Source organism: Sceloporus undulatus, chromosome 6 (assembly GCF_019175285.1).
Source record: "Sceloporus undulatus isolate JIND9_A2432 ecotype Alabama chromosome 6, SceUnd_v1.1, whole genome shotgun sequence".
Classification (NCBI taxonomy): domain Eukaryota; kingdom Metazoa; phylum Chordata; class Lepidosauria; order Squamata; family Phrynosomatidae; genus Sceloporus; species Sceloporus undulatus.
Window position 1 is genome coordinate 146,528,211 of NC_056527.1, and position 24,804 is coordinate 146,553,014.

The 24,804-nt window shown below is 54.3% G+C and overlaps 1 protein-coding gene across 1 annotated transcript in view; it reads left to right on the forward strand.

Annotated features, from left to right (window-relative positions):
* The first annotated feature begins 4,466 nt into the window (after nucleotides 1-4,466).
* The window catches only part of UNC13C (unc-13 homolog C), a 71,686-nt gene continuing 51,348 nt past the window's right edge, over nucleotides 4,467-24,804 (forward strand). Inside the window, exons 1-6 of the mRNA XM_042474610.1 lie at nucleotides 4,467-4,598; nucleotides 7,246-10,498; nucleotides 19,686-19,708; nucleotides 20,359-20,420; nucleotides 22,958-23,039; nucleotides 23,704-23,709. Of these exons, the coding sequence (XP_042330544.1) occupies nucleotides 7,501-10,498; nucleotides 19,686-19,708; nucleotides 20,359-20,420; nucleotides 22,958-23,039; nucleotides 23,704-23,709 (3,171 nt within the window). The 5' untranslated portion in view covers nucleotides 4,467-4,598; nucleotides 7,246-7,500. The remainder of the gene's footprint in view (nucleotides 4,599-7,245; nucleotides 10,499-19,685; nucleotides 19,709-20,358; nucleotides 20,421-22,957; nucleotides 23,040-23,703; nucleotides 23,710-24,804) is intronic.

Below are 24,804 nucleotides of genomic sequence, written 5' to 3' on the forward strand. Positions count from 1 at the left end.
TCTGTTCCTCTGCCAGTGCAGGAGCCCTGGCGGTTGCCAGAGACGGGTAGGGAAGACTGGCGGTGACTGGTGCAAGGATACCCCCCTTCTCTGCCCATGGAGACCAAGAGCAAGGGGACCCATGGGGCATCTCCCACCCTGGCTGGGAATTCAGCTGGGAGAGAAGGCAGGATGCCAGGCAGAGTGTGGGTCAGGGCTGCAGAGCCACCCTCCACCTCACCTGCACCAGACAGAGGGATGGAGGGAGCCCGTGCCACCCTTCAGAAACAGCAGTGCCTCCCAGGCCCCCTGTGACTTCTTTGGGATGAACTCTTCAAATGTACCAGAGGCCCCAGAAGGCCCTGCTGTGGGAGAAGGGATATGTGCAGCCCTACAAGAAGGAGTCCCGTTCTGGGGCTTATGGCAGGGACCCCCTGCTGTTGGTGGAGGGCTCTACCTGAGGACCGTACCTCAAAGGCCAGGTCGGGGCCAGCCCCCCCTCCCAGCAGCATCAGCCCCGGCTTTGCCTTCAGTCAGGAACTGGACTCCTGCCCGCATCCAGCAGCTCTTCAACACGAACAGGACTCTGCTGGTGCTCTCCTGTCCATTTCCCATGTCAGCGTTTGCAGGGGATTTGGGATGGGGCAAGGGGACTAGGGTTGCAGCCCAGCTCTTTGACCTCCCTGGCAGAAGGGTCTGGGGGCCTTATTCTTGGCAACCATGCAGCCTTGGTGGGCTCCCCCCAGCCCCCTGTGTCCTATCTCCTCTGTGGGGTATTTCCTTCCAGGTGGGCAAGGAGCATCGTTGGGAAGCCATGGACTCGTTGGCTTCTGCAGGGATGGAGGAGACTACTACTTGGGCGCAGTGGCTTTTCTATGAGGCCTGTTGCCTTGCTGTCTGGCCACGGCTCTGGATGGATCTGATGGCTGGAGCTGGGCTTTTTGCTCAGATACAAAGCCTCCTCCTGGGTGAAACTGACCCTCTCTGCCTCCCTCCTTCGCTGGGCCTCCCTCTCTGCAGCTCCCATGCCCACAGCCACTGGCCTAATTTTAGAAATTTCCATCCTCTTCCTGGAGACCCTAATTTCTGTGCCATTTTGTGGCCTGACAAAGCATTCTGGACAACACAAAAGGCCACTGGTCTGGCTGTTTTGGCTGGGCCTAAGGAAGCAGTGCCAAACCCCACTGTCAACTCCTTTGTTGGCATTTAGAAGGTTTTCAGCATCCCAGCGGCTGAGCTTAAGGACTGAGTTTCATTTCCCCCCACATATTCTCCTTCATGGGCAGGAACTCTTGGCTCTGGGAGGTTGGTTGGTCAGATGCCCCTGACCAACCAACCTCCCAGAGCCAAGAGTTCCTGCCCATGAACAGAAATCCCACTTGGGCCCCTGGATCTGAGCCAACTAAAGGCAGCTGTTGGGGGCTGCTGGGGGTCCTGGTAGGGGCTGCCTCTTCCTGTGGCAATGCAGTGTAATAATCTTGCAGCTCGCACTTTTGTCCCTCTCTAGTATTTTGTAAATGAAATGGCCACAAAGTTATTTATTATCTGGGGATTACTGAGTTCCTCTCTTGGCTTAGGTTCTGTCCAGCTAAGGAACTTGATGTGTAAGAAAGCATCTTCCTCCCCCTGTTCCCCCCCCCACCAAAACCCTTTTTCCCCCCTCAGTACACATTTTGCTTCACGCTGTGTAGCCGGTGATGCTGATGAGGCTGGAAAGTTGTCTTTTAGCATTAAGGATCAGCTGTGGTCTTAATTATGTGGACAGCAGTGGCTTTCTCTGGGGCAGGCAGTGTGTGTATGTGTGTGGGGGGGGGGCAGGTGGAGTGGGTGGTGGGTGAGTGGCTGCCCCTGCAGCTGAAAGGAGTGAGGGAAGATTTGATTCCCCGGGAACTCTTCAGCCTCCCAGGTCCAACCAGAAAGAAAGAAAGAAAGAAAGAAAGAAAGAAAGATCCTCTTTTGCCATGTCCGCTAGCACTCAGGGCTGGGGTTGCTGCTGCTGCTGCTGCTGCTATTGCAATGGCGAACCCAGAGAACCCTGGTCCTCTGATAGAAGGATGCCATCTACCAGCCCTTAGAGATGTGTGGCTGCTTCTGGGGAGGCATCTTGATGGCTTACTTGCCCACAGGGCAAATGCTTTCCTTGCAGCCTCTGCTCTGGGGCTGACCAAACAGGGCTGGCATAGAACCACAGAATCCTAAAGTTGGAAGAGACCCGCAAGAGCATCCAGTCCATCCCTCTTCTTCTGCCAGGAAAGGAGACACAATCCCTGGGACTGAGGCCCACCCAGCCTCTGCTTAAAAACAGCCCCTAAACAGCTCTTGCTGTCAGCAAGTTCCTCCTAATGTTGAAATGGAATCTCTTTTCCTGTAGTTCAGATCCATTACTCTGCATTCTGTTCTCTGGAGCAGCAGAAAACAAGCTTGCTCCATCCTCAATATGACAATCCCTCAAATACTTAAACAGGGCACTCATGTCACTGCTTAACCTTCTCCTGGCAAGGCTAAACATACTAAGCAGCTCCCTAGGTCTCTCCTCATAGGGCTTCATGGTTTCCACACCTTCTACCATTTTGGTTGTCCACCTCTGGACATGCTCCAGCTTCTCAACATCCTTTTTGAATTGTGTTGTCCAGAACTGGACTCAGGATTATTCCAGGGGAGGCCTGACCAAGGCAGAATAGAATGGCACTATCACTTTCCTTGATCTGGACATTATACTTTTTTGTTGATGCAGCCTAGAGTCACATTGGCCTTCTTAGCTGCCCCATTACACTGTTGACTCAAATTCAACTTGTGGTCTACTAAGTTTCCAAGTTCCTTTTTCCATGTACTGTTGTCAAGCCAGGTATCTCCCATCCTATATCTGTGCATTTCATTTTTACTGCCCAAGTGTAGCATCCTATATTATTCCCTGTTGAAATAAATTTTGTTAGTTTTGGCCCAGTGTTTGGCAGACGCTCCCGCATGACCCTCCCGGCTGCACTGCTGAGAACACAAATGGGTTGCTGCTGCTGCCCCTTTTTCACAATGTCCCTTTGCCTTGCATCCTCCCAAGATGCCAGCCCTGCGCCATCCTCTGGTCGCAAACACCCAAACATGGCTCTGTCCGGAACCCCAATGAAAGAAAACTCTGGGAAAGCAATGACTATGAGGCACATCCATGGAAAGCATTAGATTTCAGTTTGTGGCACATGCTTTGTGGTGGCGGCATTGCTCCAAATGCCACGCCATGACAGGTGGCATTCCTGGCCCATGAGGAAGTGTAGTGTCTGAATGGCCTGCCACTGACTGGGCCGGTGGCAGCAATCCTTGCAGAAGGGTGGCCACAAGGACTCCTGCCTGCCTGCCAAGGCCTTCCTTCAGCCTTGCCCAGATCTTCCCAGTAGGCAATGCCAGCCCCATGGCGATGTGCGCTCCCTGCCGCCTTGCTCTCGGCCAGCCATGGGACCGGGCATCACTTGCCAGAGGAACTGGTGAGCAATGGGGTGCTGTCCCTGCCACTTTGGGTGCTGCTGAAGGGAGCCTCCACTCCCACCGTGCTCCATTTTGGGAGCGTCTTCAAGGCACTGCCTACCCAAGGGAGGGCAACTCTTGCGGAGAAGAGCCAGGTCTCAGGGGCACCTTTTCACTGGCCAGGTCCCAGGCTTGCTCTGGTGGCCCTTCCTTCACTTCCCCATGTTAAAATGCACCCATAGAAACACAACCTTCAATCCAGAGAACAGCAGACGAGGGTTGCTGCAGTTATTTGACACCAAAGAACGAGGGAGAGACCCTGCTTTTCAGGCCCTTCCTCAGGTCTGGCAAAGGCGGGTCAGCCATTGTGGATTCCTGGGCTGAACAGATCCCTCTCCTCCTCCTGCCTCTCGCTTTACCAAGCATGGCTGTCTTTTCTAAGGAGTTGCGGTGTCTCATAATACGTCCAAAGTGCGACAGCCTCACCTTAGTCATTTTGGCTAAATCCAGTAAGGTCTAAGGCCTGATTGGCATCGATTTATATATATATATATATATATATATATATATATACACATACATACACACACACACATACACACACACACACACACACACCATACATACATACATCTCTAGGTATCCATTGGGAATCCCAGGTGCCTCGGTTTCCTTTCTGCCGGCTTTCTTTCCCAGGAGCAGAGTCTGTCCTAGAAGGCTCTGGCTGAACCGAGGAGGAGGAGGAGCTGGAAAGGCCTTGGCTTTTTCGTTCTTGCTTGGCTTCTGATGCCCTTCGCCCCCAGACCCAGCTGGAAGCCCCGGGGAAAGCTCGCCATGCCTCAAGCCCTCCGCAGACCGGCTCCCTTCGGCCGAAAGCCGGACGCACTGACCGCCCGGTGCCCCACGGACCGAGCCCCGGAGGGCTCTGGGGCGCAAGGGCACCCCCTGCTGGCCGAGAGAGGGAGAGCACTAGAGCCCCGGGGAGGGAGGCGGGGCTGCTTTTCCTGCTGCTGCTGCTGCTGCAGCTGGAGCCACTCTGGGCGCCGTACAGCCAGCGGACGGAGGAGCGGAGGGAGCCAGCGAGCGGGACGCCATGGCCAGGCTCTCGGCGGAGGGCTCCTGAAGGAGGAGGAGGAGGCAGAGCCCCCGGGCCCCTCCGCCGCCCGGTGAGTCCGTCCCGGGGACCTGGGAGGCTTCGGAGAGGAAGGCAGGGAGCGAGGGAGGGCTGCTGCCGAGCGGGGGCCAGTCCTGGCGGGGCGGGGTCCAGCCCCCCAGAAGAGACGGAGGAGGCGCCGGGGGGCCAGGAACCCCTTCCAGAAAGCAGCCTCCGGGCGCTCGTCCTGCCCTGCCCTCCGGCCCCGGCCCCGGCCCCGGCCCCGGCCCTGACACTTGGGGGCCAGGCCCACCCCCTCCAGCCCCCCCCTTCTCCCCCCCCAGGGGGGAGCCCCCTGCCAGCCCCCCACTTTTCCCGGGGCCCCTGGGTTTGTGGCTCCAGCGGAGGAGGATCTGGGCATCTGGGGCGCCTCAGGGGGCCTCCAGGGCCTGCAGTCCATCCTGGGAGCTTTCCCTGAGGCTGCCCAGGTGGGGAGCCCAGGCTCTCTAGGGGAAGCAGCCCCCTTCCCTGGGCCCGGATGTCAGGCCTTGCCCGGAGACCCCTGCCGCCAGAGGGTCCCAGCGCTGGGCTGGGCCAGATCCTGCGGCAGAGTCCAGAGGGCCAGGCCAGAGTCCGGTCGCCCTCCCGAAATTCTAAGGCCTGACCGGAGAGTGGATCCGAGGGCTGCGGAGGGAGGGAGGGGAGTCCACCGGAGGGCCCCCTTGGGCAAGAGAGGCTCCCTTTGATCCGGCCAGGATCCAGGGCCTGGAGCTGCCTCTGGAGACCTGGCTGGGAACTGGGGGGCCAAGCATTGGCCTTCTGGGAGGCAGGCAGGCAGGCAGCCCCCTTCCGCCCCATCTGCCGGCCCTTGGGGGGCTCTCGGGGCGGTAGGCAGATGCCTAGCTGGCTGCCAGTTTGCGCCTGGCCTTCTGGGGTCAGACGGAGCGGACCATTTGGACATAAGGGGCCAGAGCATTGGACGTGAGCCTCTCGAGCGCTTCCAGCTGGAGCCAGGCGGGTCTTGGCTCTTCCTTGGCCCAGAGGCTCCAGGCAGAAGCAGGGAGGGTGCCGGGCCCCATCCAGAGCCAGCCCAGGTCCCTTGGGGTCACGGAGGGGGTCATCTTCGGGCGTGTGTCCGGCCACTCTGCGCCAAGGGCCTGGCTCCGGCACCGCAGGGCCCCCAAGAGGCACCGAGGCGGAGGTCCCTTTGCCCCCCAGGGGCTCGGGGAAGTGGGGGGCTCCTCTCTGGGGAAACAGGCCTTTGGCACAGTCTGTCTGCCAGTCTGCCAAGGTGGGGCGGAATGAGGCACCACAGGCCAGGACAAAGGCCTGCAGCCCCTCCCAGCCCCAGCAGGTCCTGCTCCGAAGAAGTTCTTCTGGGCCAGAATGCAAGTGATGGGCGGGGCATAAGGCAAAGGAGGCGGGGCCTAAAGATGCCCACCTTTGAACTGACTGCCTTGCTGAGCCTTTCAGCCCTTTAGAAGGAGGAGGTCTTTGCAAGAGGCCCCCCTCAATGCTGGTGTTCTGAGCAGGGCCCCTTGGCCACAGGCTGAACCAGGCTCCCAGGGGCCCCCAGTTCAGTCCCAGAGCCTGAGCGGGAGGGAGACAGAGAGGGCCTAGGACAGTGATGCCCCTTTGCTGCGGGGCTGCTCTGAAGCCCCCTCCTAGTTATTTTGGAGATGCATAACAGCAGTGTGGCTTTGGAAGCGGGTGCGAGAGATGTGGAAGTGGAGTCTCTTTGCTCTCTGCCACCATCATCCCCTTCTTGCTCCTGAGCCTCTGGTGCAACTGTCAGCCCAAGAGCAAAGCACCTGTGCTTCATCGCATGTGAGCATTTGCCTTTGCCTCCTGCATCGCACTTGGCAGGGAGCTCACTTGGTTTAAGGGTCTACTTCCCCCGCCCCCCCCCCCCCATGCAACTAGAGGATGAAACTCTGGCTTGCTGAATGCCCTGAGAGCTGTTCTTGCAAATAGTGTCTGCAATTATATCTTGCATAACCATATCTTGCTTTGTGCGCGTCAGTGCATTCCTACAGGAAATGCTGCTTTGCTGCACTCATTCAGACTGATGCAAAGAGCAGAACAGCAGAACTGCCAGCAAGAGAGAGAGAGCAGAGGAGGTTCAAGCGGGCCAATGGCTGGCAGGGTTTGCAGAAGGGTCTCCTGGCATCTGAAAGCCATTGCTACTATTAGAAGAATAAAGAGGAGGTTGGGCAGGGTACACACAGACCAGCCTCTCTGCTTGGCTTCTTTGCGCTAGGCAGGCCTGTGACTTGTGAGCAATGCTGCCAAAGCCTTGCTGAATTTAATGCACTTGACCCAGGAGGAGGCCAGGGCAAAAGTCTAGTCTGTGTGGAAGCCTTGGCTCTGAGCAGGAATAATTTCCAAGCAAAATACATATACTGTATGACCAATCTCCTTTATAAAACCCTGTTCTTCTTGAGTGAGCCTTGCTTTTGGTTGGGAGTTTTTCTAAACACCAAACCTTTGAGCTGGGATATATCAAATAGTGCCATGAAAACCACAGAAGTCACTTTGTCTCTCAGTCAGAGAGTAGGACCCCTTCTGACATTTTTGTTAATGTCTGTAGCAAAACTTGGTTGTTGTTGCTGTTTTTAAAAAATTGCAAAATGTCAGATGGGCAATGCCCAGCCTCCCTCAGCTGTGTATGTGCAGGGATGGGTTTGGAGGCCATGCTGACGCCTTCTCCTGCTTTCTAGATGCTGCGGAGACTGATGGGAAGCTGAGCTGCATCATCATCGTCGTCGTCGGTGGGTCTCCTTCAAGAGGCGCTTTATAGCCTCCCTGTTTGCTGTGGGTGGCCTCGACGGGCCCCAGGAGAAGCGCGTGCCACGTGTGGCCCTTGTGGATGTTTGCGGCAGTCCCACTGCCTGAGGATGATGCAGGAAGCAGGCAAACCCACTTGTGGATAGACTCCCTTCCTTGCGGGAAACAGCTGAGTGAAGTTGCCCTCCATGGTTTCTGTGCTCTTCCAGAGTCTGCTCTCTTCTTACATATACAAGATTTGTAAAGGAATGTTTACAAAGAAATTGGGAAACAGTACAGAGAAGAAAGAGAGCTGTAAAGGCAAAAAGGAACAAGACGTTACTCTGTCTGGGCCAGTAAAGAATCCCACCTTCTCCAATACTTTGAGGAGCACTGTCCGGAAGATTGCCAAGTGCTCTTCCGCTCGCAACCTGTCCACGGAGGAGGAGGGAGGCAGCCAGGACTTCTCCCTCTCCCCGACCTTCAGCTACCGGGTGGCAATTGCCAATGGGCTGCAGAGGAGCGTTTTCTTAACCAACAAGAATGAGGACCTCCCTCGAGATCCCTCCTCCAACGAGAGCTCCTATTCTGACTCCTTGAGCGAAACCAAAGGCCTGAGCAGCAGCCGGGAACATTCGTCTCACACGATGCCCGTCAGGCGCAACCGGAAGAGCCTGAGCAGCCTGGCCCCTTCAGATGGCAGCTCAGACGGAGAGCGCACCTTGCACAGCTTGAAGCTTGGCGCGCTGAGAAAGCTGAGGAAATGGAAGAAGAGCCAGGAGTGCGTCTCCTCTGACTCGGAGCTCAGCACCTGGAGGAGGACCTGGGGCCTGAGGAGCAAGTCCCTCGACCGGACCGCCCGCCCGCCCAAGTCCAGCCCCCTGGAGCCCAGCTTCAGCTCAACGGGTTGCATCAGCCAAACCCACGATGTGATGGAGATGATCTTCAAGGAGCTCCAGGGCATCAGCCAGATTGAGACAGAGCTCTCGGAGCTGCGGGGCCATGTCAATGCCCTGAAGCAGTCCATCGATGAGATCTCCAGCAGCGTGGAGGTGGTGCAGAGTGAGATCGAGCAGCTGCGGACAGGGTTCGTGCAGTCAAGGCGGGAAACCCGGGACATCCACGACTACATCAAGCAGATCGGGCACACAGGGAGTAAGACCAGCCTGAGGTTCCTCAACGTGCCCGAGGAGAAGGGCGAGAACGTGGAATGCGTGGTGTACAGGACTTTAGTAGACAGAATGGGGTTTTCAGAGGCCCAGAATTCTGTCAAAGTGGAGTTTGCCCACCGAGTGGGACATCAGAGGGATTGCCCCAATGCTAAGCCCCGGCCCATCCTCGTTTACTTTGAAACGCCACAGCAAAGAGACTTAGTTTTGAAGAAATCCTACAAACTCAAAGGGTCTGGCATTGGCGTCTCGACCGATATCCTCTCTCATGACTCAAGAGAGAGGAAGGAGAGAAGCCTGCCTTCCTCACAGACCTACGAGAGCATGGATATGAAGCCCCTGGCTGCTGAGGTGAAAGCGAAGAAACATGATTGGGAGTCACCCGACAGCAGTGACAAAGAACCCGAATCAGATATAAATCGGAATAGCTACGCAAAGATATCCAAATCGGCACCACAGATTAAAAGGAGCCCTACTGCCAAGGCCCGGGAGGGGCTCCCAAACACCCAGGTCCTCCAGGGAGCTGCGAATGGCAACAGGTTCCCTGGTCAAGTCAGCCACAGGGAAGAGTCCCCCGGGACGAAGGGCTTGGCCAAGGAGCCCATGGCCATCAGCTACAACACCATGACCCCCCTCTGGCAGTCACAGAGCGACTTTGGCATGCTCAAGCTCAGCCGGTCAGAATCAGATTTCTCTAAACTCTGCCAGTCCTACTCTGAAGACTTTTCGGAGAACCCGTATTTCGGCAGGACCAATGGCAGCTCGCTCTTATCTTCTTCTGACCGAGAGCTCTGGCAGAGAACGCATGAGGACTCCTCCAGCTGGTGCTGCAGCTCACAAGAGCGGACATTGAACCAAGAAGGTCACTTTTATAGGACTGGGGATGAAGTTGACAATGCTGAAGCCGTGGACAGTGGTGTCAGCAATGGCCTGGTGTGTGCGTCCAGTGACAGGAGCCATTACAGCGACTCCCAGGTCTCCCTGGAAGGTGATCCTTCACAATGGAAGGAGTGGAGTCAGCTAGAACAGGACACGGACCTGGGCTTGGATTCCTCAACACAAGACGTTTTGACTTACGACTTGAGCAGCTCTTCTGACCCACAGGTAGACTACGGCCAGATCTCTGATATCCAGTATGATGCTGAAAACAATGACTTTGCCCTGAACGGCAGCAGCCCTCCTGCTCAGGGGCTCAGCAGTGAGCCACAGGGCCAGTGGGATGACCAGTATGGTGGCTACCAGGAGAGCACCCCCAATAGCCTATACCAGAATCAGAACCGGTTGCCTGCCATGTACCGAAGCCAAAGTGAACTGCCGAGCGACGACTCCGAGGAGGCGCCTCCCAAATCATGGCACAGCCGACTGAGCATCGACCTTTCAGACAAGACATTCAATTTCCCTAAATTTGGAAAGACTCTGCAGCGGGCAAGGTCAGCCTTGGAAGTGGTGTGGAACAAAAGCACGCAGAGCCTAAGTGGCGGCGAGGACAGCGGATCATCTTTCATGGGGAGGTTTTGGACATTGTCCCAGTCAACAGCGAATGAATCGAGTACCACTCTGGATTCAGATGTTTACACTGAGCCGTATTACTACAAAGCCGATGAAGAGGAGGGCGAGGAGCAGAAGGAGGAAGACTACAGTGAGCCTGTTGGTGAGAACGAGACTGACTACATGGAGGTGATGGAGCAAGTGCTGGCCAAGCTGGAGAACAGGAGGAGCGCCCATGAGATGGAGGAGCCGGTCTCGGAGGACGAGCCGGAGGAGACGCCCTATGAGAGCCCCTGCGCCGTCTCGCAGGAAGAGATGCCCGAGGAGTATTTCAGTAACAATGTGGTTAGTGAAGATGTCTTGGAATTTGTGGGTGATTTGGTTCTTGAAACGGAAGTGGAAGAAGTGCTTGAAGATGAAAACCAGAATTTCCCAGAAGTTCCAGTTCAAATTCCAGTCAAGACGAGAGTACGCCCATCTTTTAAAGATGCTGCTCTCAAGGCGTACAAGAAACAGATGAGCGAGCTGGAGGAGAAGATCCTTGCTGGAGGTATGGCATTTACGATATTTTACCAGTAAGCAGCAGTAGCAAAAAGCACAATGACATAAAGGGGTGCTTGGTGTTTACAGTTGTTTTTCTCCCTTCGATTGCCATGCCACAGAAACTTTCTCTGCGTCCTGTAAGAATGAGTCTGGACTCGGGGCAGAAGCTCCGGTTGAAGCCAACATGGCCAGATGCAGGAGCCGAACTGCAGTGCAGTTCAGCCTTGATACAGGAGCTCTGTAGTCCCACTGAAACTGCCTGAGTAAACTGAATTAAATCCAGTTTCAGTGGTGTGACTGCATTACATATCAAACTGCTGGTTTTAAGAAAAATCTATCTTGCTCACTGTTAAAGTGGTAAAGGATTTTGTGGCATTTACTCAGAGTTGCATTTACACTGCAGAATTAATGCAGTTTGACATCACTTTAACTGTTGTGGCTTCATGCTGTGGAATTCTGGGATTTGTAATTTTGTAAAATATTTAGCCGCCTCTGCTAGAGAGCTCTGGTGCCACAACAAACTACAAATCCCAGGAGTCCATAAGGTAGAGCCGTGGCAGTTAAAGCGGTGTCAGACTGCAATAACTCTGCAGTAGGGCAGCAGCGCTGGTCAGGGTCAGGGGTAGGGGTAGGGTTAGCAGGAGATGTATGAACCAGGCGTTTGATCCTCTTAATGGGCCCGTTCCCTGGGCTGTCTGCCAGGGCTGGGAGGTGCTGTGGGCAATGGGCACTGTGCCCCTCTGGCGCCCACACGGCATACCTGGGATTCCCACCTTGGGGCAATAAATGTGGCCTCTTCTTGTTCTGGCATCTGGGAGTGTCTTCACAACACTTTCATTCCTGTTGGCTTTTGAGTGAGTTACAATACTACAGCTATTTTATCTGCTGGTGCTATTTTCATGTGGCTCTTGTTATCTGCTGATGATTTTTATTTGATTGTTCTATCTGATTTATGTTATGCTGATTGTTCTATCTGATTTATGTTATGCTGATCCATCATGACTATCATAAACTGCTTTGGGAGGATAATTTATCATTGAGGGAGGTTTGAAATAAATTAAACAATAAAAAAATTAAAACAATGTGAATTCTAGGGTTCATGTAATTTAGATGTGCTGAGTTCTCAGACTGAGCCCTAGAGATTCTTCTGACCTGCCCAGTTGGTTGAACACTGTACTTTTCTTAAAAGAAGTGGCCCAGAGACAGCCAGGAAAACCAAAGACGTTTATTGAAGAGCCGAGGGGAGAAGCTGGGCAAGTGGCCGTACAGCAGGGGTCAGCAACCCCCGGCCCATGGGCCGGATGCGGCCCGCGGAGGCTGCAGGACCGGCCCCAGCCCAGTCCTGCCGCTGCTGCCGCCGCCGCCGCCGCCACCACCACCACCTCCTCCTCCTTCTCCACCTCCTCCTGGGCCACCCGACCGCGCTGCCCTCCTCCACCACCGCACGGAGGAGGAAGAGGAGGGCCGCGTGGCCTGGGGCAGAGGAGGCAAAGGGGGAAGCCCCGCGCTGCCCTCCCTGCCTCCCTGCGTGGCCCCGTGCTGCCCACCTCCTTCTCCTCTGCCTCCTCCGCCCCGCCCCCAGGCCGCACGGCACATGGAGAAGGGGAGAGGAGAAGAAGGAAAAGGAGGAAGAGGAGAAGGAAGAGGAGGAGGGGGGAGCAGGAGGAGGAGGAGGAAGAGGAGGAGGGGGGAGGAGAAGAAGGAAGGAGGAGGAAGAGGAGAAGGAAGAGGAGGAGGGGGAGGAGAAGAAGGAAGAGGAGAAAGAAGAGAAGGAAGAGGAGGAGGGGGAGAGGAGAGAATGAAGATGAGGAAGAGGAGAAAGGAAGAGGAGGAAGAGGGGAGGAGAAGGAGGAGGATAGAGGCGGAGGGGAGCAGAAGGAGGAGGTGGTGAGTGGCCAGAGGCCTCAAGGTTTTTTTTTTAAATTTATTTTGCGCTTTAATTGCTAACAAGTCTCCCTTGCTTTGACAATGATAGGGTGGAGGGGGTGTGTGGTGGTGGTGATGATGGTGATGGTGATGATGATGATGATGATGATGATGATGATGATGATATGAGTCAGCTTGAGAGGCATGCAGGCACTGTTTCAGAAGCTGAGAGAATGTCACCTTCCAAAGTGTGTTTTGGGTGCTTTTAATGCTAACAAGTCTCCCTTGTTTTGACAGTGATAGTGTAGTGGTGATGATGATAATGATGATGATATGAGCAGTGAAGAAAAACCAAAGTCCCTTGACCAAGTACACACTTCTGAGAAGTACACTTGGTGCAAGAACTGTGAAACCACCTTGACATGTTCAATATGCATAGCCATGTGAACCCATGTTCAGTGTGAAACCCAAAGAGTTTGGTTATGCAATAAGCCTCTGAAATATGCAAGAGGCCATGTTAAGTAAAGCCATGTTCAATGCCCAAATGTGCTGTTTGGAATGGGGGGAGGGGGGGTTGGCCAGAAAGGGAAGTCCATTTCTGCCATCTGTCTAGGAATAATGCCCAAATGTCTTCCATTTTGATCATGCCTAAGAAACATGCATTTAGATTAACATTTTTTAAAAATCACCAAATTTTTTGAATGTCCTCCATTTTTATAAAATGTGTCCTACATTTGACAATGTTGTCCTTATATATTTAATGTATTGACTTATTTATTTTTTGGCTCCCCCCCTTGTCTGGGGGACACCAACCCAGCCCCTGGCTCAAACAGGTTGCCTACCCCTGCCCTACGGTGTCCAGAGCCAAATGCGCTCAAGAGCAGCCACTTGACCGGCCGTATTTGGGCCAGAGCAGCTTCCTTTCAGTTTGGCTTTGAGGGGCTTTCTTCAAAGGCTCCGCTGGGGAGAAAGCAGGCCACCTGCCTTGTGGGAAGGGGCAAAATGGACTGTGGTGTCCATTGCCCATCCTCTCTTGGGCAGCCTCCCATCGGCACCAGCTGCTGCGGTTGCTGCCAGAGAGGCCTGTGGGGACCTTTGGTGTCCTTGTTTGCTTACAGAAACCCTTTTTTCCTTGTTTGGGTTTTGTGGAAATCTGAGCCCTGTATTTTGATTTGCTGTGGCCCATGTCCCTCTAGACAACAGGCACTCCTTGAATGATCCTGGTGTCTGTTGAGGCATTTCTCCATCTTGCTCAGACTCCACGGCTCCCTAGGCACATCTTGGTCCTGTGACTGACAGCCCAGCGCTCTCCTCGGGTGGATCTGGGAGCTTTGCTTTGGTTGCTCTGCAGAAGAAGCTGTGGAATAGAAAGCAAGGGCTGAGTGGATTTCTGGGGTTTGGCTTTTCAGGTCTAAATGTGCTTTTGGAAATGATTGTGGGGATCTAGCAATGGGTGCTGTGGGAAACCCAACCTGTTGGGTTTCTGCAGACCTGAGCAGAGAAGGACGGGATGCTACCCCCTTCTTCTGTCTCCAGCCCTGCTTCCAGCCTCCCTTGGGGGTTGCCAAGCAGTGGGCATGCAGCAGTTGTTCTCCTTACAAGCGGCCTGCAGCTGGAGGAAGGGCCTCTTCTGCTGGAGCTCCTTTGCCCAGTTGCCTCTCCTCTGTGGGGGTCTCCTCTCTTGTGATGCTCCTTGGGGGATGCCGCCTTCCAGTCTTCCTTAGGCCCACTGCCTCAGATGTGGGGTCTCCTCTCTTGTGATGCTCCCCAGCCAAAGAAGCAGCTTCTCTGTGCAAGCCAATGTTGCTCAGGTGTCAAGGAACAGGAGCCAGGAGCCAGAAGGGGCTTTATCTGGAGCTGATGTGAAAAGCACCCCTTGGCCACTTGCCTCGTGTGGGACGGATTTCTCTCTGTTTCTTTGCCCTCTCTCTGCCTGGCACACCATGAATGGTAGGCAAACCAGCCCCACACTGTCCCCTCCCAGGCGAGAAGCATCCGGATGGCAGGAGGATGTGGAGGCTGTCATCTCTCACCCCGTCCCTTCCATCTTGGGGTGCGGGCTGGGAGCCGTGTGCCCCCCAGCACTGCCCCATGCACCCCATGTCCTCTGGGGTGAGATCCTTAGGGCAGTAAGGTTTCATTTCTTCATTGGGAACTCTCCCACTCTTCTGATCTGGTTCTTCGATAATAGCCATATAATGACATTAAGGAATTAAAATCTGTTTTTATCCCGGGGCTGTGTTCCTGACTTTCACAAAGTGAGGATTTGTGGGCTTTGAGCTGCAAGGGGGACACAGAGTTTCCCCCCTGCTTTTATCCAATTTGATGCTTCCCAGGCCTGGCTGGTGGGTTGGCTTCGTGTGGGATTTTGAGTGCCTTTGCTTCGGTGGAAGGGACACTTTCTTCCCTGGGGAGGCCTTTGGGGGCTGTTTTCAAGTGGAATCATTTGGATGGCTCAGCAATGGACTGGTTGGTGGAAGGAAGGGAGGAAGAAAGGAAGAGAGGGAGGGAGGAGACTGAGGGCCAGGCCTGGGCCATGGTTTTGTGCTGCCATCCCCCTCATGGCCTGACAGGTGCCACCCACGGCTCCCCTGTTCTGTGTGGTTGCCTCATTGCTTCAATCCCATCTGTCCTCCCAACATCCCTGTGAGGCAGGCCGGGCTGTGAGAGGACGAGGGCTCTCTCTTGAGTTTCTCTGGAGTAATTTCTGAGAGGAGGCCGGTGGGGGCTACTTCTCCAATGGCAGTTCCTGGGATGGGGGCTGAGGGGGCTGGAGGATTGGGATCTCTTTCTCCCCGCTAGAATCACAGAATCAGAGAACTGGAAGGGGCCCGAGAGGCCAGGCCATCAGGCCCATCTCAGTTCAGTGCAGGACCTCAGGTGAAAGCAGTTCCAGCAGGGAGCTGTCCAGCATCTCTTTGAAGGTGTCCAGAGAAGGAGACCCCATCAGAGTATACGCTCTGTTGCAAAATAGCTCTCAAGGCGTTCCTTCTAATGTTCAGTTGGGGTAGATGCCCTTGAGGGGTATTTAAAGAGGGTCATCATGTGACTTGAGCAGGCTGTTTCTTTGGCCCCAGCTCAACCCCAAATAGAGCCAGGGAGGTAGAGGGGGGGCAGGCTTTTTTAGAGGACGCCCCCACATTCTCAGTAAGGCCCCATCTTCCAGGGTTTTTAAAATAAGCTATGGAAACTTTTTCTTTTCTTCTGGCAATTTAAAAATGTTTTTAAACATATGAAAACTCAGTCTTGGTGCCTCTTTTTAAAGAATGATATTCTCAGCCTTTTTGGCTTTAAGATTGAGATTTTGGTGGCCAGCCTCCTTGGGGCTAATGATATGGTGCTGGTGTGCCTTCAAGTCATTTATGACTTATGGCAACTCCAAGGCAAAGCTATCATGGGGTTTTCTTGGCAAGATTTCTTCAGAGTGGGGGTTGCCTTTTGTCCCCCCCCCCCCCCCGAGGCTGTGAGCCTGTGAGAGTGGCAGAGTGGAGATTTGAACCTTGGTTTGCAGAGCGGTATTCCAGTGCTCAAACCACTATGCCACGCTGGCCTTTTATTTGTAAAGGAGCAGCTGGAGTCCATTGCCCACACCCTTGCGGCCATCTCCTGCCCCCCCCTTTCAGTGGCCTCCACCCGGAGCAAAGGCAAGGGCCGGGGAGCTGGCTGAGCATGTCCCCCTCCCCCCCATAGTGGTCCCTCTTGGCTTCCCCTGGCCAGTGCCTTCCCACATGCTGGTTTCCCCTTCAGGCCTTCCTAATTCTTAGTTGACCTCCTCTGTATCAGACAAGTGGGTCTGGGTGCTGTGCCCCTTGGACAACTGGGGGAAGCCTGGATATTCTCTTCCAGGTGCAGAAGCTGGGAAGGAAGGGAGGGAGGGGATCTTCTGTTTCCCTCCTTCTCTGCCAGCTGCTCCAGGCAACGCCGGCTCCTTTGGGCAAAGCCGCCTCAGTCCTTTGCACTGTAGAGTGGTAATTTTAGACTCCATCATTCCTGCATGGCTTCCTTGGAGTCCTTCTGACTGATGGGGAGGCTTCCTCAGCCATTATCCTCTCCATTTTCCTCTCCCAGCCTAATTAGGGGCTTCTGGAAATACAGCCCTCCTCCCCTCCCGTGCCCAGGCGCTCGCTCTGGGTTGCCACGAAACGTTTCCGCAAACAGCCTTCCCTCCCTGGGGTTTGGTTGCCAAGGAAATGCCAGCTGTTGGACCCAGGAAGGGCACAACTCTCTAGTATCAGCAGTGGCACCATGATGGTGGCCAGGGCAGTTGACCGGAGTGTCCAGGCTGTTGCCCTCTGGGACCTCCAGTGAGCTTTGCTCCCAGGGGTCCCTCTGGGGTCTCCTGGCAATGGCCAAGTCAAGCTCAGCGTTTGGCTGTGGCTTGGGCTGGTGTGGGGGGGGGGGAAGGATAATTTCCCAGTCCTGGTAGGGGATGATGGTCACTGTGGTGGCATGATGCCAGCTGGGAAGGTGATGCAGCCAAGGAAGGATGACTGGGCAGAAGAGTGTGTGTGCATGTGTGTAGAGGACCACATGAAGCTAATTGTTGGTGCACAGCCCCTTCTCTGCTGACTCCCTCCCTCCTTGGTTCTTCATGTTGTGTACCCATTAGCTGCTCATGGGCAGCGTAATGCCAATTACAGAAGAGTTGTCTTGTGTGGGTGCACTAATTTGGCGGCGTGTGCTCTCAATTAAGGCATGTAATTTGTAGCTTAATGTTTCTCTTACACAGGAAGCCCTGAGAGTGATGCTTAAGTGCTGCCAGAGACCTCCTCCTCGGTGGCCTCTTTGCTGGGAGATCTCTCTGCTTGGAAAACAAGACACCAGGCCTTGCCATGCATCCCCCCCTCACCACCCCCCTGGCTCCAGCCAGCCCTTCTTAATCAGCATTTGCACTCCCCCCAGCTCTCTTCTAATTAAACTGTTATAAAGAGAGTGGATTTCTTTGCCTGGCCAAGAGGAAGAGTTTAATTATTACAGCACATCTGTTTGATTTACAGGGCAATCTTTCCCTGTATTAGTTTTTGTGGTGTATCTATTCGAAGGTCCAAAGCAGAGGTAGGCAACTTGCGGCCCGCGGGCCGGATGCGGCCCAGCGAGGCCTTGGGACTGGCCCCAGCCTGGTCCTGCTGCCGATTGCCGCCAGGGCCTTTGGCCTCTCGCGCGCAGGGGCAAGGGGGGCAATTGTCTATAGACACCTCAGAAACATGCATTTATATTAACATTTTTTAAAAAAATCAGCAATTTTTTTTTGCATGTCCTCCACTTTTTTAAAAAAAAGTGTCCACCATTTGAAAATGTTGTCCTACATTTGTCCCGATTTATTTATTTAAATTTTTTTTTTAAGTATTTAATTATTTATTTTTTGGCTTCGGCCCTCCAGTTGTCTGAGGGACAGCAACCCGGCCCCCGGCTCAAAACGGTTGCCTACCCCTGGTCCAAAGTGTAGATTTACTGGGCAGCTGGCATGTGAAGGGCTCTAGGGCCTGGGCAAGGGAACACTGCTGCTGTTGGCCCAGATCCGAGCCCAGATTGGCCCAACAGCATCCAATCCAAACCATTTCATTGTGGGCAGCCAACTCTTTGCCCATAAGGTACCAGTCCAAGGCCTTGAAGGGAAGGAGCCAAAGCCTTGAAGGGAAGGAGCCAGTGTGGGGCCCAAGCCCTGTCCTGGGCTCCTCCTTGACCCAAGGGGGTCGGGTGGCCTTTGCAACCCCTCCTGCCCCTTCCCTGTTCATTTTGGCAGCTGTTCCTGGAGTGGGATAACCTGGCTACAGCCGCGGGCATTTGGGTCCCGTTGGAGACTCCCTTACCTAATTGCTGCACTGCGCTCTCTGCCCTTGAGGACGAGTGAATGGAAACGGGGGCTTAGTTGCTGTTGGATTGCAGAGACTCCATTCGTGACATAGACGACAATTGTCAGTGACAAGCCTTTTTAAAAAACACTTTAATGTTTTTATCTTGCCGAATGCTGCACTCGCAGAATCCTTGCTTTGCAACGTCAAACGCATGGCGCAGTGGGAACCACCGTGCATGCGTAAAATCATAGACTCCTAGAGCTGGAGGAGACCCCAAGGGCCATCCAGTCCAGCCTCCTTCTGCCATGCAAGAATACAGAACCAAAGCACTCATCATTTTCATTTATGAGTTTCCTAATCAGACATGTCGAAGCACAATTGGCTTTGGCTTCTGCCTAAGCCATGTGAGTGGCACACTTCCTGGGTCCTGGGCAGAGGAGCCTTTGGGTTGGATGGTGGTCTGTTGAGACATGGCCCCCTGGGTCTGAGGCTCTTCCTCTGCCAGGGGACCACTGTCTGAGGGGGGGGCACAGTCCCAGTGCCAGGAGCTCCAGGCCATAGAGAGGGAGTGAAGCCTGGACTTAGTACATCCCAATTTCTTAACACACTGGCAGTAACTGGGAGGGCTGGAGGGAGGGTCTGGTTTGGCAAATGGAGGTGCCATCGCCAGCCACTTTGGCCTTCCTGTGGTTGTCTTGGTGCTTGAGCCATAGACATAGCCCTCATGGTGGAAGCTCTCCATGTTGGGACAAGGCAGAGGGCACCTAGGGCATCTGAGTCCAGTCCTCTTCCTCCTAGGAAAAGAGTGTGGGACCATCAATGCCCTTCCAAACTACCTGGTGCTGCAATAATGTTTCCATTCCCACATTTCCATCCTATGGAATGTAGAGTCCAGGGAAGGGTTCTGACAGTTGCCAAAGAGCTCTAGTGCATCTCCAAACCATGAATCCCAGGATTCCATGGTGTAGCCATGGAGGTTCAAGTGAAACCATAGTGCTGCAGTTTTCAATGTGCACGAGCCCCTTTGACCCAACTGTGTATTTTGGTGGCTGTACTCTTTTATTTTATGCCCTGTTTGTATGGCCGTGGTGCTCTCAGCCCAGATGACCCATCCTTCGGGAAGGTGGGGCTCTTCACTTGAGGGATGCCCATTTGGAGCCAGCTTCTGAGGGCTTGGGTTCATCGACGGGCCATAAGAACTCTGTGCCAGAAAAGGGTTTGGCCCCTAGAGGCCCCTTGGCCTGTGCCACATGCTCAAAACTGCCCCCGCCTGTGCCACCCAGTCCTGCCTGCAGCACAGAAGGGCCACAAAGCTGGGGCAGGGTGGGATGGATGGAGAGAGGGAGGGATGGTGGATGGGCACCCAGCCTGCCCTGCCTTGGCTTAGCCTTAGCTGTAGAGCCTCCCATCCTGGCTGGCCGGCCATCCTGGCCCCTGGCACGAGGGTAGCCTTTGCATCTGAGCTGTGCCCCCTTTCCTGGAGACTCTTGGAACTAACTGTTTTTATTCCTCCTCTCCCCAATTCTCTTTCAGACAGCAGTTCTGTGGATGAAAAGGTTCTGACCTCACCTGTTTCCTTGGAGGGGGGCTGGGGGCTGTCTTTTGTGGGCCTGTGTTTTGTTACCCAGTTTGACCCGCTTGGTCCCCCATTTAAGTGGTGAAACACGCATGTTCCCTGCCATCCCTCTGGCTTTCCATGCTTCTGCCCTCCCTGCCCCCTTGATCCCCCCGCGATATGCAGGCGCCCCCTCTCCCCTCTCATAGTGGTTCTCTGACATATTGTGGGGTCATACGTCTTGCTAGTTCTCAGTCTGGGATTCCAATTCTACTGCCCATGGCAAGTCAGCCCCCTTACCCGCTGGCCACCCCCGCGCTTGCACCCCAGGTTTTAAAAGGAAGCCGCCTGCCCTTCTGTCTGCCATCCCTCCGTCCATCCATCCCCAAGGGGCCACCTGGGTTGGCTGGCCGGCCAGGAGGGGATCTCTTTAAATGCTGGTTGTGGCACCTCCATTGTTGTTGTTGTTGTTGCTGTTGTTGTTGTTCTTGTTATCTTTTTGACCGAGGAGGACTCTTGGCTTTGGCGTGGAGCTGGCCCTGCTTAGCTTTTCCGTCCCAGGTGTGTCCTGTTCTGTGTGTGGCGCACTTGTCTCCTCGTCCTCCCAGCCAGCCCAGTAACCCAGCTTTTCCTTCTTCTCCTCCATCCAAGGCTCGTATCGTCGGTGGTGGCTCCTTGGAGGCCTCCAAGCTGGCCATCCAGGCCTTCACTGGGTGAGTAGGAGCCTCTCGGTGCCACCGGACGGGGGGCATGGCAGTAGGGAGGAGGGCAGGGGAGATACCAGCCATGTGCCAAGAGTAGACTCTGCATCTTTCTCCCTTCCTGCCTTCCTGAGAAAACCGTGGATTAAGCTCACCTGCATTATCTTTAACGCTATTTTTCTTGGGGAGACATTGTCCAAATGGACATATTTAATTTGCTTTATCTTCAAGTTAATTCTGTCTCAGGATTGCTTCCCCCAAACACATTTCCTCCCTCTTTCCCTTTCTCTTCCATCACCTTGAGGTCCTCTCCAGATGCCACCAACTTGCCTGGGCTTGTGGCGAGGGGCATTTTGATGGGTGGGGGCAGCTGGGTGTGCTGCAAAGTACCAGGGGACCATTCTCCTGCTGCCTCCTGTGGGGCCCAGAGGCATCCAGAGCGGGAAGCTTTGGCTGCCAAAGCACTGGGCTTGGCTGGGCAGCACACTGGCTGCACCCTGAACATTTCAAAAACAAAGCTGCCCTTTTGATCATCCCCCACACCTTTCATGTGTGTGGGGTGTGTGGCTTTTTGTCCACTGAGAGAGCAGTCAGGGAAGGAAGACGGACTAGCAGGGCCCGTTTTTTGCTCACATTCCCCCAAAGTGAGGATTCCTCTTCCCCCTCCTACTCCTGTTACTGATGCTTGACCTCTTACTTCAAGAGACCTCTCTCTCTTCCCCGGTGGTGCTCTTGTGTGGTGCCAAGGCATGGCAGTGTGGCCCATCTCTCTCCGCCTGCCCACTTGGCATAATCCTGCCCACCAAATAAGCCACCAAGGAGCTTATGCAGCTTGGACTGTTTTGAGGGATGCATGCTGTTCTGTGGGTTCCTGGTTTGGTTTTTGCCCCTTTGTTTTGTCACGCAGAAAGGGTGTAGTGCGGTTGCCATATGTTCCTCTTGTCTGCATCTTTCTGTTTGATTTGAGTGAGGAGCCAAGCTTTGATGTGTTTGGAGCCTCTTTCTGTCTGTTTCCCTCCACTGCCATTGTCCCCTTCCAGCCCCTTCTGGATGCCCTCAGCACCATTCTCTTCTGAACGGCCTCTGCCTGTGAGTTTTGAGGGCTCCTCATCTCTCTGCTCTGGCAGCGGGAATCTTCCTGTGCCCATTGAGCGCAAGCAGCCGCCTGGCAAGTCCTGAGCAGGGAGGCTGTGAGGGGAGAGTACACCTCTCAGGAGTACTTTGGCCGCATATTCCTTTACTGGTGCCAACTGGATGGCTCTTGGGGTCTCTGCCTCACTGTGCTACAAAGCAGGGGAAGGGGTGCTGGTGGCCTTTATTCTTAGCTGAGGAACCTAGTGTGTGGGATGCGTTTGGGGGAGGGATGCTGTATAGGAGAGCCATCATTTGACATGGCATCCAAGATTTCTTCAGCTTGGATCTTGTCTGGGAGTGAGGGGCTGTTCTATGCTTACCTCCTTCCCTTTCCCCTCACCTCCCTTGCCTACAAGCCCTTTGGGAGGCTAGTGTTTATGTTTCATTATAGTGGTCCTTTTTAAATTGTGAGTCTTCATTTTGAGCTTCACAGGGAGGCTGTAGGGTGGATGGGGGTGGTGTGTGGGGGGGGGTTGTCCTTGTCTGGTTTTGCTAAAGTCAGTAAAAGAAACGTTCCATGGTTGAGATTTCAAAAAGACTTCCCTGCATGGATGAGGTTGCCACTTGGGGGTCCCACCCAGGAAGGGGGAAGGAGAAGGGCCAAGTGGTCTGTGGGGCCCTCCAGGCTCCCTTCCAGCCAAGGCAGCCCCACTCCCTGCTCATGGAATGGCTAGGCAGGGCACCTTCCTGGCTGTGGCAACCATCCTTGTGGTGGCAGAGGAGTCCAGCCCCACCCTTTCCTTTCTGTTTCTGTTTTCCCCTCCCAGCCCACCCTCATTTGCACGTCTGCACTGACACATGGGCCATCACCACATGCACACATACCAGATTCTGCCAGAGCTTCCTACATTGGGCCAAGGGTGGCATGCATCCCCCAAACTCAGGGCAACTTGGCCAGTGGCCCACCAGAGGCTGCCAGCTACCACCTTCCCACGCTTGCTTTCAGGGGCACTGAGGGAGGAGTTGCCATGTCCTGTGGGGCTCCCATGGGGCTTGGTGGCTTTCCTTAGTGGGGCAACTGTCAACAGGGGGCTCCTTCGACTTATTCATCCTCCGCTGTCATGGAGGACATCTCAGAGTCCAAGCAATGCTTGGAGGCCATTCCTCCCAGAGACAGAGACAAAGGCAGAGGCAGAGGCACAGTCAGGCCTGGCACCTGCCCTTCTCCAGGGCTCTTTGTAAACAGAAAGTGTTGCAAACAAGTGGTTCCTGAGTCACTTGAACTTTCAGTTGATGCTGCTGGAGCTGAAGGAGTCTAGTCCATCTCATCTGGCTCACGTGTCCATTGTTCACAGAGTGTTTTTAGCTGGCCCACATTGCTCAGGAATCATCTGGTTTTGGGGAAAGAGCTAAATGTTTTTTTGGATCCAGCACCTCAGCCGCCATCTTACCCATGTGTATTCTTTCTTCTTCAGCCCGAATAGCGCACTGTATGGAATCGACAGCATGCCAGACCTCCGCCGCCGCAAGAAGTCCTTCCCGATTGTCCGGGATGTGGTAAGTGTCCACTGGTGTGTGGAGAGTCTGCTCCTTCACTGGCTCCTTCCTGAAGAAGCCCCTGGGCCCCAGGGGACCCACATGGCTCTCTCAGAGTGCTCTCCCATTGCACTGGCCCAGCAAATAGTCCATGCTGCCACCTCCTTCCCCTTCCCCAGCAGCAGACTTAGCAGGGGGGGCCTTGCCTGGTCACCTTCATGGCCAGAGGGCTGCTGGGGAGGCATGTCTACAGCTGGCCCTTGGCTCAGGACAATTAGTTCTGCAGGGAACCCAGAGTCACCTCTGGCAATGAGCTCTATAGGAGTAGTTGGAGGGCTCCCAAAGCTTGGTGTGCAGGAAAGCTGGCCCCATGATAGCTTCCTTTGCCACAAGGTGTTTGCCCTCCAGCGGAGCCACTGACTAAATAAATGTCCAGGGTGCTACCTGGGGGGAGAAGCAACCCGTTTTTTCTCAGAGGGATTGACACAATTGCCACTGGTGTTAATGCTGTTGAAAAGAGGAAATGCCTGGCAGGGCTTTGGGGAGGGGTCTTCTGGTGCTGGTTGGCTCTCCATGGGTCTTGCACCAGCGGACATCTCAATCGCTGTCTGTCCTGGTCACCCTTGTGGCACCTGACTATTAATGCTTTCTCTCGTTCCTTTCTTATCCTCACTGGATTTTCCAGGCAATGGTAAGTGCTTTTCTGTTGATGGATGTTTTGAGATGTCATAATTAATTGTTAGTGTTGGGCTCAGTTCCAGAACAAATGAGAGGCCTTCCTTTCCTTACAAATCAGAAGCATGTCATAACAAAGAAGACTTGCATGCCAAATGAGTTTGCCAAAGATGTTTGAATCTTGTTTCAAAACAGCACAACTAATTCCAGAGCAACTCCAAAATGAGCCAATGTGGGGCTGAGCACCAGGATCTTTGCAGTGGGACCCGCACTTGCCCAGGGAGCAGACCAAGGTTGCTGCCCTCCTTGGTGGCCTTTCTTGGGAGTAAACCCTGTTGGCATCCATGGGGTTCCTCTGAATATTTTGTTCATTGAATCACAACATTTATAAAGTCCTTTCCCATTGCATTGGGGAGGCTGTGTGTAGGAACTCAGATAAATTAATGGATGGACAAGAACAATAAAGCCAGCCTGAAAAGCCCTGCTTCCGAAAGAAAGAGGTGGTACTAGGGGCTTTGTCATTTTTTGCAGCCAGCGAGGGCCCTTTGGTGACACTGGCCAGCCGCTCGAGGGAAGTCTGAGAGGCCCTCTGGAGGACTCCCCACAAATGTGTGCTGCTCTGCTTTGTGAGTGGCAGGGGTGGCATGGCCCTGTGGGCCCCTTGTGCCACGGAAGTGGAAGGTCTGCCTTTGGTGACTCCTCCGGTCTCAGCCCCTTCCTGGCAAACGGTATTCCTCTCTATCCTTAATTATTGACAAAGGCATGTAACCCAAATTCTTCCATGGAAGTTTGATAAATATTTAATAAAAACATAATTATGTACATTTCTCCATCCTCTATTATCAAAAGAATATTGTTCCAATATGTGAGGATGATGTGGGCCTCAAAGCAGTGCAGACGTGCCTCGTTCTGCTCGGTCAGCTGCCCATCTTCCCTTCCTAGATCCTGCAGACTCACAAGCTGGTGTCCTCTCTGCCAGATGCCTCTCTTGGTACCAGGATGGCAACTGGGGCAGCCAGACCGGGGGGGCGGGGGGAGAAGGCAGATCAAGGCCCACCAAGCCCCTTCATCTCCCCCCCACAGGGAAGGGTTCCCAGCATCCAAAGCGGGG